General features: G+C 57.1%; 1 protein-coding gene and 1 pseudogene across 1 annotated transcript in view; both read left to right on the top strand.

Moving 5' to 3' along the window:
• The window catches only part of PBX4 (PBX homeobox 4), a 43,469-nt gene extending 35,553 nt beyond the window's left edge, over positions 1-7,916 (top strand). The window contains exons 7-8 of the mRNA XM_033854065.2: positions 180-286; positions 2,793-7,916. Of these exons, the coding sequence (XP_033709956.1) occupies positions 180-286; positions 2,793-2,879 (194 nt within the window). The 3' untranslated portion in view covers positions 2,880-7,916. The remainder of the gene's footprint in view (positions 1-179; positions 287-2,792) is intronic.
• A 1,154-nt stretch (positions 7,917-9,070) lies between these two features.
• LOC101339027 (cytochrome b-c1 complex subunit 10 pseudogene) lies at positions 9,071-9,302 on the top strand (annotated as a pseudogene).
• Positions 9,303-13,007: the final 3,705 nt, after the last annotated feature.

Raw genomic sequence — 13,007 nt, 5'->3', positions numbered from 1 at the left:
ACACATCCCGGCAGGCTGGGCAGATGCTGTGGGGACAGAAAGTTCCTACCAAAAGTCTGGTTTCCCCACCTACGCAGGGCTGCTGGAGGGGCAGGGAGCCGTAGGAGTCACCTCCGCAGCCTCTTCCTGGCCGGGGGTCTGGTAGGTCCCACTGGTCCTGACCCCTCCTGCCCTTCCAGGTTCCTTTGGTCCCTTTCCGATGACCAGCACCAGTGACACACTTATCACCCTGCAGACGCTGGCCTCCCTCCGGCCCGCCCCTGGGGAAGGCAGCCTTCTGGGCCAGGTGAGTCTCCAACACAATCCCAAGGACACCTGTGGGCTCCCGGACTCTGTGATAGGGCTGACGTGGAGCCCAGGTGGGTGGCGGGTCCTCGGAACCGGCTATCTCGACCGTGTCTCAGTCCATCATGGGGACGAATGCAGGCTGGCAGAGCCGCCTCAGGGAGCCCAGCTCTGTGGCGCCCCACTCGGCAAAGACCTTCACGCCTCACAGGACTCGATGACTGCTGAGGGCTTTGCCTATTGGGAAGGAGCCCTCCCTCCCTGATGGTGTCTGTACCCATCAGGAGAAGGCAAGGGTGGGCAGACGAGGCCCTGATGGTCTGAAGGTACAGCCCCACTGGGCTCAGACCCTTCAACACGTTCATGCCATGTCCTCACCATCCTGGCTGCCCCCTTGGCCGGTGCGAGCTGGGCCAGAGTGAAGATCTGGGAAGAAAATGAGCCATGGATCTCAGCTGTCTCGGGATGTGCCCTCAGGAACTTTCTCAGGGTTTGGGGCAAGGTGCCAGGCCAGCCAGGATCAGAGGGCATCATCCCTCTCGCAGTCCCTGGGGCCTCTCGGCCTCCCACTGACAGCCACAGGGGCCTGACCCCCCGCGCAGGGTTGTCCTGAAGAGGCTGCGCAGGTGCAGGTGTGACAAGGCCATGCGGGAGTGGGCAGGGCCTTACACAGCCCACCTGTTTCCTTCGGGGTTGACCCCCACCCGTTTACCCCCAGCCCCTCTTAAAGGTTCAGGGAATGGATGCCTCCCGGTGCCGGGCAGCGCGCATCCCGTCACTGTGGCAACCCCACAGCCCATAAGGAGCACCTGAACAGAGTAAATGCTCTGACACCACCAAGTGGCCAGACCTGTCCGGCTCTGCCCTTGCCCAGGGCTCAGCACCTCGAGCACAGTAGGGGTGAGCGTGTGAGAGTGAATCGGGGTGAGGGTTCCGTGGACTGTGACATGGGGTCCTGTCAACCCCACATAGTAAGCAGGAAGGTTAGGGTTGTGGTGTGGACACCCACCTGTGCCGTGGGCCCCTGCCCTGGACAGGCACAGATGCTCTTCCAGAGAGCAGGTCTCAGGGGCTGAGGTCACCCCAGCTGGGAGCCATCTCCTTGGCCCTGAGCTGCCCTTTGGCTCCCAGTCCCACACTGGGCCCCAGCCTGTCACCTCCCAGGCCTGCGAGTGGACCCCTCCCCTCACCACTCATGTTCTCCTTCTGGGATCATAGGCCTATGGGTGTCCATCCAAGGGCAGAGTGTGTCCCCCTGAGGCCAGTATCCTTGTCCCAGTTGCTTTCAGACTGAGGGTGGGCGGAGCAACGCTGGCCTCTCAGTGTCCCTGTGTCACATGATGAGGCAGCCCTTGAAGACATTCTCTCGATTTGTTTGCCCAGCACTGTCCTCTGTGGCAGATCCTTGGGGCACATGGGAGGTAATAGCTGAGGCGGGGGAGGGGGGAAAGGGATGGGTGGGTGAGGAGCAGGGTCTTGGGCCTTGTGGGGTCGGAAGGGGTAGAGGGTGCAGGCAGGAGGGTTCAGCCTGTTAAGGAAAGTTCAAGAATGAGGAAGGTGAATGGGACTTCCCTGGTGACACAGTGGTTAAGAATCCATCTGCCGAGGCAGGGGACACGGGTTCGAGCCCGGGTCCGGGAAGATCCCACATGCCACAGAGCAGCTAAGCCCGTGTGCCACAACTACTGAGCCTGCGCTCTAGAGCCCGCGCGCCACAACTACTGAGCCCGTGCACCACAACTACTGAGCCTGCGAGACATGGCTACTGAAGCCTGCGCACCTAGAGCCCATGCTCCACAGCAAGAGAAGCCACCGCAGTGAGAAGCCCGCGTGGCGCAACAGAGCAGCCCCCGCTCGCGACAACTAGAGAAAGCCCACGCACAGCAGCGAAGACCCAACGCAGTCAAATAAATAAAATAAATATACAATTAAAATAAAATAAAATAAAAAAGAATGAGGAAGGTGAAGGGGAGCTTGTGAGTTGCAGGCCCTGCTCTCGTGGGCTGCAAACCACTACCAATAGTAGTGGTTTCCATTGTGGGGGGCTCCTGTGGACAAACATCCCAGGGTCACATGTGCCCGATATATCGCCACCCTGTGGACAGAGCCCACACGCCCGCAGCCATGGGCGCTGCCCTCCTGACTCCCAGCCAGGCCCGCGTCCTGCTGGGTTCCTGAGCCTCTTCCTGCTTACCACGTCTCACCACGATGTTTGGGGGACCACCGTCAGCTCCGGGCCTGCCTGGGTCTCCCTCACCCTCAGAGTGTGTGCCGCGGTGCCCTGCCAGTCCTTTGCCAGAGCCCGGCCAGTGGAGGCCAGTTCCTCCCAAGGAGGCACACTCATGTGCAAGGCCAGCTGTGACCCAGGACTGACCCCTCTGTCCCTGCCCCATCTCCTGGCTCCTCTCACGGTTCTCGGCATGTTCTAGGCCGCCTCAGGGATGTGGGGGCCCGATGGGTCATCTGTCCCACGGCCCCCCTCTGACTCTCTGTCTCTGTCTTTTCAGGCCAGGGGCGGCTGGCAGGTGAGGCGAATGTCGACCGCTTCACCTATTGGAGACCCCGGCAGGGTCACTTCAAACGCATCTAATTAAGTGTTGGGATGAGCAGAAAAGAGGACGGTGCGACCTGCCTTGGTTCCCTGGAATTCATGTTTCCTCAGAAAACCCAGAACTGACAGCAGACAGCGCTCCCTGAGCTGACGGCAGGCGACACCGGTACCATCTTTTGCTTGTCAGCTGGGGTTTGAAATGGGCTGAGACACTGCTCGTTCTGCCAACTCCGTTTGGTGTTTTTTACAGTAATTTTATGGTTAAGGCTGAATTGTTTCTTCCAGGACTTGGCACAAATTCTCCCATTACAGTTTTGGACCGATTTTAATTTCGATGTCGTTCACTCCCAGATTTGTTCCTGCCGATGGCTGACCGCGCAGGTGCAGGGCTGCAGCTGCGCAGTTGGGCGGGTTGTTACTCTGTTTGCTTGTTTGTCCATCCGTGTGCCAACTCGCCCAGACACTGCCTTCCACACTCTCTTCTGCTGTGTCGTTTCATGCGGTTTTGATTTAAGTCTGTTGTGAGCTCAGAATTTTACTGGGAATTGGTTTGGCACCTTTTTCCGTTAATACAAGTTCTACCATTTTCAGCTGAAATGTCGTTAAAGACGATAAACTTCCCAGGCACTTTCCTGCATCCGTGCTCTTGAAATCCTGCTGGCCCAAGGCTTGGCGCTGCAAGTCCCCCGGCTCCTGGATGCCCCTCTCTGTCTCCTCGCCCAGTTCCTCCTCTGCTTCAGCCTTCGGGTGGGACCTTCCCTCTGTCTCCTCCTCTCTTCCCCTCACCGGGAATGAAGATGCTAGAGCTGGGCTGTTGGGAGAATTAAATGAACCTGGGCTCAGGACAGCTCGGGGCCCTGAGCAGGTGCACTGTATCTGCCCGTCAGTCAGTGTCACCGCGGCCCTAACCCCGCACTGTCAGCTGCCACCATGACCAGCATCTGAGCTTCTGTCCAGAGTGTTTCATCTCTGGACACAGAGTGTTCTGACTCCCGTGCATCTCCACACCAGCTCCGCCCAGATCCTGGCCAGCTGGATGCGTCACCGTTCTCCCGGTTCTTGGGCCCCCATGCCCGAGAGATTCCTCTGTCCTGTCTCCAACCCCCGCGGGTGTCACCGCCGTGGCGCCGACACTCTAGTGAGGGTTGCAGACAGGAAACGAGGTGCGGGAATGAGGGTCCGCTGGGTCACAGCCATGCAGCACAGCGGGGTCCCGGCCTGCACCCCAAAAGACTGAGCACGGTGGTCTCCTGGGATCAAAGGACCTCTGCCCCCCACCCCTCTGGCTTCCATCCCCCCCGCACATCTGCCCATCCCAACCCATCACACCCACGGGCCTCTGGGCAGCGGCCAGCTGCTCTCACCTGGCCTGTCACCACACTGCCCTCCACGTCTCCATTTCTGTTGCTTTCAAGAACCAAGAAATGGATATCTAAGGCGGGTGATACAACCTCAGCCAACCGTGTCCGGGCCCTGGCCCCTTCTCCACCGGCACCCACTGCACGCTAGCCCTCAGGGTGACCTGCCAAGACGGCCCGCGGCGGTCTGGGTGTGTCCCTGCAGACGAGCCCCCGCTTGGCACACCAGGCTTCTCTCTACCCGACGCATCTTGCACTGGCCACTGCCTCTGTGTCTGGGAGGATCTTCCTCCAGGGAATGAACTGCCACGGCCGGAGCCCCTCAGCCCCAGTGCTGGATATTTTAGGTAGCTCCCATGTTTGCAGCCCTGTGCCCGCGACGCCCCTCAGCTCGAGTCTCTTTGGTGCTGTTCTGCGAGCCCGCCCGCAGCCTGGCTCTCTGCACGGTTGGTGCTTCTTTTCTTCCCCTCACTGCCTTGCAAACCTTCAGGGCGGGCGGGGGACAGCCATCAGGACCTCCCCCTGCATCTGCGACCTTTCCACTGAGCCCTCCCAGCTGCTCTTCACCCTATCCCTGCCAGCAGGAGCTGTTAGGATGCTGGGCAACCCCAAACCCACAGCCTGGGGGGGTCTCGGTCAGTCGAGGCTGTTGTAGAGCCCACCCTAAAGGCGACCCTGTCCCCATGAGCAGTCACTCCCCGTTTCCCGTCCTCAGCCCCTGGCAACCACTCATCCGCTTTCTGTCTCTGTGGATTTGCCTGTTCCGGACATTTCATATACATAGAACCGTACATGCGGCCTTCCGTGTCTGGCTTCTTTCCCTCGGCATGTTTTCAGGGTTCACCATTTTATATACAGCATGTGTCAGGGCTTCATTCCTTCTGACGGCCAGCATCCCATTGGGGACCGTGCCTTAAGACAAGGCCTTAGGGAGGTGATTGAGAGAGCGTGCCCGAGGTACCCACAACAGTGGGAGGGCGAGAGGTGCCAGCCCTTGGAAGGGGCCAGGCCTGGTGTGAGCAGGGGGCACCCCAGGGGGACTAACATCTTCACGATCCGCCGCTGCTGCATCGAGAACAGACTGCAGGAAAGGGGGGTCCAAGGGTCCTGCGACCTCCCAGCTGGTGGCCACGTGCAGGCAGGGGTGGTTAGGGTCGGGGGACGTGGGTGAAGGTAGACCTGCAGGACCTGCTGCTGAGTAGGAATGGGGTGGTCTGAGCCGCAGGAAGACTGGACGGGGACATCACGGAGGGAAGGTAGCTCAGCTCTGGACTGACAGGCTTGGGGTGTGCACGCAACTAGACATCGGAGTCTTGTTCAGGATGGAAGTTTGGAAGTTGAGAGAGGCCAGAATATGGGACAAAAACCAAGACAGGATGTCACGGAAGCCAGAAGGACAGATTTCAGGAGCAGAAAGTGAAGGTCCACCAACATGGAAAAATGACTGCCAGACTGAGCAGCCTGGGTTCAGTGGAGCAGTGGGGCCACCGATTAGTTCAAGAGACAATCAGCGACTCAGACGATCAGAGAGCACAGTCAGCTCTCCAGGAGACTCGCGGCAAAGGGGTCGCCAGAGGCCGTGCGGAGAAACTGAGGCAGTGCCGCGGAGAGCTGCCGGGTAGGTCCTGTGGGAGCAAGAGGGTGGGATGTGCCACGGCAGGTCGTGTGGACACTGGAGAGGAGGTGGAGAGCGCGGTCCCAAAGGAAATAGACAAAGCAGCAATTTGCGGGTCCCAGGTGGCCCTGGAGCCTCCCACTCACTTGCGCTCTCTCGTGGCTGTGGCGTGAGTGCGGCTCGTGGTTGGCTCGGCCGCCAGCTTCCAGCTGAGTCCCTTGGAGGTTTGGTTTGCTTGTTTGTTTCGGTTTTCTGGCGTCACTGCGCGGCATGTGGGATCTCAGTTCCCTAACCAGGGATCGAACCTGGGCCCCCTGCAGTGGAAAGCGCCTAGTCTTAACCACTGGACCGCCAGGGAAGTCCCTCTTGGAGGGCTGTAATTTGAGGAAACTCCCTAGGTCAAATTCTGCGCGTAAAGTCACACTTTACCAGCATTTCATACTGCATTATTCAAAAAAATGCCTAAAATGTGGCCCCACGACACTAATCAAGCTATTAAGGACCACAAGAGCGCAGAGGAGTCACCTGGCACCCCCTGACACCACCCTGCTGGCAGAGTGGGTGCTGATGGTACCTCCATGCAACGGGTGGGGACACTGAGGCACAGAGGCTTCGTGACCTGTGCCCCAGGCTCCCATTTAGGAGAGAGACAGGCAGAGCCAAGGCTGTGAGCCCGAAGGCAGTTCTGGGGAGAGTATGGCTGCTCGAGATGGCAATCTTCTAGAACCCATTAATATTAAAAATGCACACACCCGCTCCCTCATCAGTTTTCCTTCTAAGAATTCTTCTACAGGTACATGCAAATGAATGCAAAGTGATGCATTTCCTGCCACATTTTTTTGTAACTGCAAAAAAAATGAAAATAAATGTCTGTCCTTTGGGCACTGTTTAAATCACGCTGTTCAGCCCTGCAGTGGAATAGCATACAACCGTTCAAAAGACTGAAGTAGCTCGTCTCCACAATGCATTAATGTAAAAAGTAGGAAGGATAACCATTTGTGTCCATTTTTGAAATGGGGGTGGGTGGGGGTATCCAAGTATCTCTGGAAGGAGACGCAGGTCACAGCCGTGGCCACTGGGGAAGGAACCAAGGATCCGGTAGTTGACAGGGAAGCGATCTCTCATTTCTCTGTATACCCTTGGGCAGTCTGCAGTTTAGAAATCCCTGAGGCTTGTGCTGGGAGAGCAGCAGGAGCCCTTGGAACACTGACCACTGCCCTCAGCCAGTCCTGCTCATTACTCATTATTCCACCCTCCCCCTCCCCCTCCCCCGCCCCCTCCCCCTCCCCCTCCCCCTCCCTCCTCTCCCCCTCCCCCACGAATCTGTGGCTTGGAAGTTCATGATCAGGGCCCCACGGGAGGGGGATCTGGAAACCACCACACAGGGAGAAGAAAGTGGAGGTGGAGTGAGAGGTCCAGCTGCTGTGTCCCATCACCATCCACCAGAGGCCGCTGTGGCCCTGCAGCGAGTACAGAGCTAGAGGCTGGAGACCTACCTCTCTTGGGCTGGAGACCCAGGGATATAAGACCCCCTTAACTTATAGCTGTCGGGTCCAAGGGCCGGGCTCAGGGCAGGAAATGAGACCTCCACCATTACTTTTTTTTTTTTTTTAAAGAAGATGTTGTTGGTAGGAGTTTATTAATTAATTTATTTATTTTTGCTGTGTTGGGTCTTCGTTTCTGTGCGAGGGCTTTCTCTAGTTGTGGCAAGCAGGGGCCACTCTTCATCGCGGTGCGCGGGCCTCTCACTATCGCAGCCTCTCTTGTTGCGGAGCACGGGCTCCAGACGTGCAGGCTCAGTAGTTGTGGCTCACGGGCCTAGTTGCTCCACGGCATGTGGGATCCTCCCAGACCAGGGCTCGAACCCGTGTCCCCTGCATTAGCAGGCAGATTCTCAACCACTGTGCCACCAGGGAAGCCCCACCATTACTATTATACTCAGTGTGTTCCTTGAAATGTGTCTGACAACCCTCACCCCTGAGCCGGGCACCCTTCCTCTCATGACATTTGCATATGTGTTTGTTACTTGCATATAATATGCACGACTTGCTTTATTTGAATTAAAGATGTGTGGGATTTGCATATCCTTTGCGTACCATTTGTGTAGCTTTTCAGAGATTTGTCTCGCTTTTGTGAGCCAGTTTGCTGGGAGGCAGAGACTGAGGATCCGTGTCCTGGGCTGCCTCTGAGAGATGAGTAGGCACCTTCCCCAGGTTCCATGAAATCACATCTCCATCACCTGGTCAGGAGCCCCAGAAAGGCACACTCTATCTGCTTAGAGCTCCACGGAGCCACTGAGGCAAAAGCCACTGTAACCTGGGTAGGGTTCCAAGCAGCTGGACACAAGACCAATTCACAGTCTCGAGTCAAGGGAGCTACTCTGAGGGGTTTAGGCCAGAGATGGGTTTAAATGCAGGCTCTGGTTCATCAGGTCTGGGCCATGCCTGGGAGTCTGCATTTTCACCATCTCCCAGATAAGGCTGGAACTCTGGCCAGACGTCTGCGAGGGGGAGAGCCGCTAATATTCTCCCTGATTCACACTTTTTTTTTTTTTTTTAGTGTTTTAATGGTTTTTTTTTAACATCTTTATTGCAGTATAATTGCTTTACAATGGTGTGTTAGTTCCTGCTTTATAACAAAGTGAATCAGTTATACATATACATATATCCCCATATCTCCTCCCTCTTGTGTCTCCCTCCCACCCTCCCTATTCCACCCCTCTAGGTGGTCACAAAGCACCGAGCTGATCTCCCTGTGCTATGCGGCTGCTTCCCACTAGCTATCTATTTTACATTTGGTAGTGTATAACTACTGAAGCCTGCGCGCCTAGAGCCCGCGCTCCGCAACAAGAGAAGCCACCGCAGTGAGAAGCCCCTGCTCACCACAGCTAGAGAAAGCCGGTGCGCAGCAACGAAGACCCAACACAACCAAAAATAAATAAATAGTCATTAAAAAAAAAAATTTCCTCCTGAAGATACCTACCTATCTGAAGACTTGTTCTGCCAGTTTTCCCAGAGCACTGAGAGCCTCATTCCTGATCTCCGCCCTGAACTCCTTTCAAGGTGTGTTGAAGGTGAGCAACTGTAGTGGCTAATGAGCCAGTCCTTGTAGAACCAGGTGATGAGGGACCTTCTTCAGGCATGAGGAGTAGCACTTCCAGTCTCAAAACTTACATCCAAATGCATAGGAGCCTGAGGTCAGAGAGCCAGAGGACCTGAATTTTAGAGTAAATCACAGACACAGGAGCAGCACTGAAGGGTCTCCCGCTGGCCCATGATGGCGCTGACTCACGCAAGAATCACCAGCGGGCCCCAGGATGCTGAGCAGGTTCCTGGGCCCGCACTGTCGCGAGCTGGCCAGAAATTGGATTCCCATGGCGGGCATGTGGGGCACCGTGGGCACCATGGGACTGGTGTGGGCCACCGAGTGGTGGCTGATTCTGGACCAGGTGCCCTACATCAATGGCAAGTTTCAGAAGGATGATTAGGACTTCCCCAGCAGTCCAGTGGTTAAGACTCGGCACTTCCACTGCAGGGGGCACGAGTTTGATCCCCGGTTGGGGAGCTAAGATCCCACACGCAGCGTGGCCCCAAAAAAAGAAGGACAATTAATTAAACCGACACCGCCCGGCCCCCCCCCCCCCCCAACGAACTCAGATCCCTCTGGTGTCTGGTGGTGCTGCCTCCTTCCATCTGCATCTGGAAAGGCCCAGGCCCTTGAGGAAATACACAGCACGAGTTAGACTTCCTATGTTGGTGGAGATAGTTTTGGTGTGTGAAGGCACACAGCGTGAAACTTTGCTCTGAAAAAAAAAAAGAAGAAGAAGAATCGCCAATGGACACCAGCATCAGCAAGAGAAAGTTTGAAGAACAAATTAGTGCTATTCTCGCTAGCCTCCCTCAACTGAAGAACTGGGGAGATATGTACAGGCAGAACTTGAACTTGTGTTCTGGCCGACTGGGCTGGCCCCTGGTGGGGTCCAGTCTCTCCTGACAGGTATCCCTGGTGTGAGGAGACCCTGCATGTGCTGCCTTCCCTGAGCCTCAGTTTTCCCCGCTGTGAAGTGGAAACAGAATTAGCTCCTGCCCCAGTAGGCTTGGTGGGAATCACGGGAGCACTGAGGACCCAAAGCACCGAGCATGGTGTCCATGCTCTTGGAGAGTCTGGGGTTACCTTGTCCCCGTTCGGCCGACGGGGACACTGACACAGGAAGACAGGAGGGCGGTGGTTTGACCAAGGGCAGCCTAGCTCAGGCTGCCACAATTTCTGTGAAGGCCTGTGAGGGCCGGAGGGTAGATTTGAGGATGGACGGACCCCACCGTCTCCCTGCCTGTTCTTCACTGGGCCGCCAGGGGGCAATCTTACAACGGGAAGTGGATCCAGGCACTGGTTTCCCTTCCCTCTCAGACTCCAATTCCCTTTTTGTCCCCCTCGAGGCCCTACAAGGTGTGTCTTTGACGTCATTTCCCTCTTCACTGGCCCCCTGGCTACCCCTCCCATAAACGTGTTCCCACCCCAGGGCTTTTGCACTGGCCGTTCCCTCTGCCGGAGCACCCTCTCTTCCCTTCTCTGCCCGGCGAACTGTTCTACCCCTCCCCCAAACCCCACCCCTCTCCTCTACTCCCAGCCTGACTCCCACAGACCCTCTCCCCAGGACCTGACCCCTCAGGGTCCCTGACTCACTACCGCCCCCTCCCCTGCTTTCTTCTCCCCCTAGCCGCCCCGTCCTCGCCAGCCAGCCAGCGTCCAGGGGCTGGGGGCACCTCAGGAGCCAGGGGGTTTTGGTTTCTCCTCCTGGAACCGCGTTCTCCCCTGGAATAGGGATGGGGCAACTCCAAAAAAAAAAAAAAAAGGGAATTCCCTGGCCCGGGTTGGGGAACTAAGATACCGAAAGCATGGTGGCGCGGCCAGAAAAAAAAAGAGGTGATGGGGCAACCCCGCAGCTGTGGGCGTGGCTCCGGTTAATCTCGCTCTGGGCCCATCACCCACACACCCCACCCAATCGCCGCCCAGCCACCGGGGACAGGACGGGGACTGGGCTGTATGTCCCCAGGGAGGATCTACCCATCTCTGGTCCTCAAGTTTTTTGTTTTTTTTTTTCTCTTTGGCCTCGCGGCTTGCGGGATCTTAGTTCCCCGACCAGATACTGAACCCATGCTCTTGGCAGTGAAAGCGCGGAGTCCTAACCACTGGACCGCCAGGGAACTCCCTCTGGTCCTGGCCGATGGGGATTTTCCGGACCAAAGCGAGTCCTGGGGAGGGTTGAGAGGTGAGGAGAGCTGTGGTCTGTGTGGAGGGGAGATCTGCCATCCCACTCACCCCACGTTGGTCATTGGTCAAAGGCCCCCCGAAGCTCCTAGTTTAATTTCGCAGTGTCTCCTGGGGCAGGGTAGAATTGGGAGACCGGGCAGCACTTGTTCTCAGTCCAGCTGGACCCCACCCCTCATCTGAACCACCCCCTCCCTGGAACCTTGGTGTGTCACCCGCATTCAGACCCTGACTCTGGCTCCTCCCCTCATTTGGTCCCTCCCCATCCCTGGTTCCAGCCTGGGTCTGATACAAGAGGCTGGATTTTGTGCTTAGGCGTCTCCGTGGTGACCCAGCAAGAGTTCACCCAGAGCTCCTGCTCTTACTGACAGGGACCGTCAGAGCCATGGAGGATTTGTGTGTAGGGGAAAGGCCAGAGCCTATGGGAAGCCGGGGGCTCTCAGGCCCAAGAGTGTGGCTCAGGCTGCGGCTCCCCCTTTGGCCTCCAGGGGCCGCCCCAGCCCAAAAGACAAGGCCACCAGGTCCCTATCCTGGTTCCAGCAGGGGAATGGCTCCTACTTCCAGAATCTGCCCCTGCTACCCCAGGATGCCAAGTACACCCTCTGAGCCTCAGTTTCGCCATCTGTAAAGTGGAGCAATTATAGGAACAGCCTCACTGGGAGGGGTCAGTGAAGAGATGCAAGTAAAGCGCTTCAGCATCCAGCAGGTGCTCAACGGATGTGTGGTCCACTTGCCCAGGCCGTGGCTCAGGAAGGCGGACGGAGAAATTAGTGCTAAAGCAGGGCCATGGGGCAAGTAGCACATTCTGGGGTGAGACACTCGGGTCTGCTCAGGACACACTGAATGCAAAGAGCATGGGGGAAGTCTTGAGGCCCAGGAGGGGGCTGCACCCACGGAGGGGGTGTGAGGGGTGCGGTGCTCAGGCTGCAGTGACCTCCCCTCCACGTGGTCAAAGGAGCCAGAGCTTCCTGTAGGAAACTGGTCCAGTTACAGGCTCCTGGCTGCCAGGTACGACAGCTGTAAAGGAGTGAGCTTCCTATTGTCAGGGGCATGCAAGCAAGCAAATGGTCTCCAACAGCATCTGGGCCAGGGGACAAGACAAGAGGCCTAATTCTCCAAGGACACATTAGGAGGCGGGTCACAGCCTGACCACAGGAGACCGAGGGTGGCACCGCCCGGCGGCTGGATTCCCCGGTCAGAGACAGCAGGTTCCAAAAAGCTAGGGAACGAACATTCCTCAGCTCCAGGCACTGGGCAGGCCACTCCTGTCTGGTGAGACGTAAGCTGGATCTGGCCGCGTGGACTGCGTGTTTTTCCAGTGGCTTCTTCAGCCACAGCCTAGATTCCGTCGGGTCAGCCATTTCCAAGTGTTTGTGTTCACCTGGGCCAGACGTCGGGCCTGTGGCCTTGGCCTCCCAGGAGGCCTGGAAAAGCACCACCAGCCTCCTACTCAGACATCCCTCTGCCTAGAGGCTGCTCATCAAAGCCACTCAGCAGCCAATGACAAGGGATGTGGGAGAGGGACAATCATGCTGCGGCCCAGGGGGAGCTCGCGTGTCCCGTGAGCAGGGGCCTCCCCCACAGGCCAGGACCCAAGATGCAAAAACATGACCCTTGGCAAAGCTGACTTTTTGGAGCCCCACTGCCCTGCCTTTCGAACTTTAGGGTCAGCTTGGGACCAGGTCAGCAGACACAACTGCAAGTCAGAAGCCAGGGTTGTGTGTGAACAGCCCTGCCTCCGTGTGGGACCCTATGAAAGGTACCTCCCTCTCTCAGCCTTGCTTTCCTCGGCTGAAAACTAGAGATAATACCTACCTTAAAAGGTTATTGACAAGATCCAACCCAATGCCTAGCAGGTGCTTCACAAACCTGAGGACTCTTCTATGCCTCCAGAATGGGTCTGGCCTCTCCCATCTGACTGAAAGCCCCC

This window comes from Tursiops truncatus, chromosome 3 (genome assembly GCF_011762595.2).
Source record: "Tursiops truncatus isolate mTurTru1 chromosome 3, mTurTru1.mat.Y, whole genome shotgun sequence".
NCBI classification, from domain to species: Eukaryota; Metazoa; Chordata; class Mammalia; order Artiodactyla; family Delphinidae; genus Tursiops; species Tursiops truncatus.
This window is presented reverse-complemented; position numbering and strand designations above follow the sequence as displayed.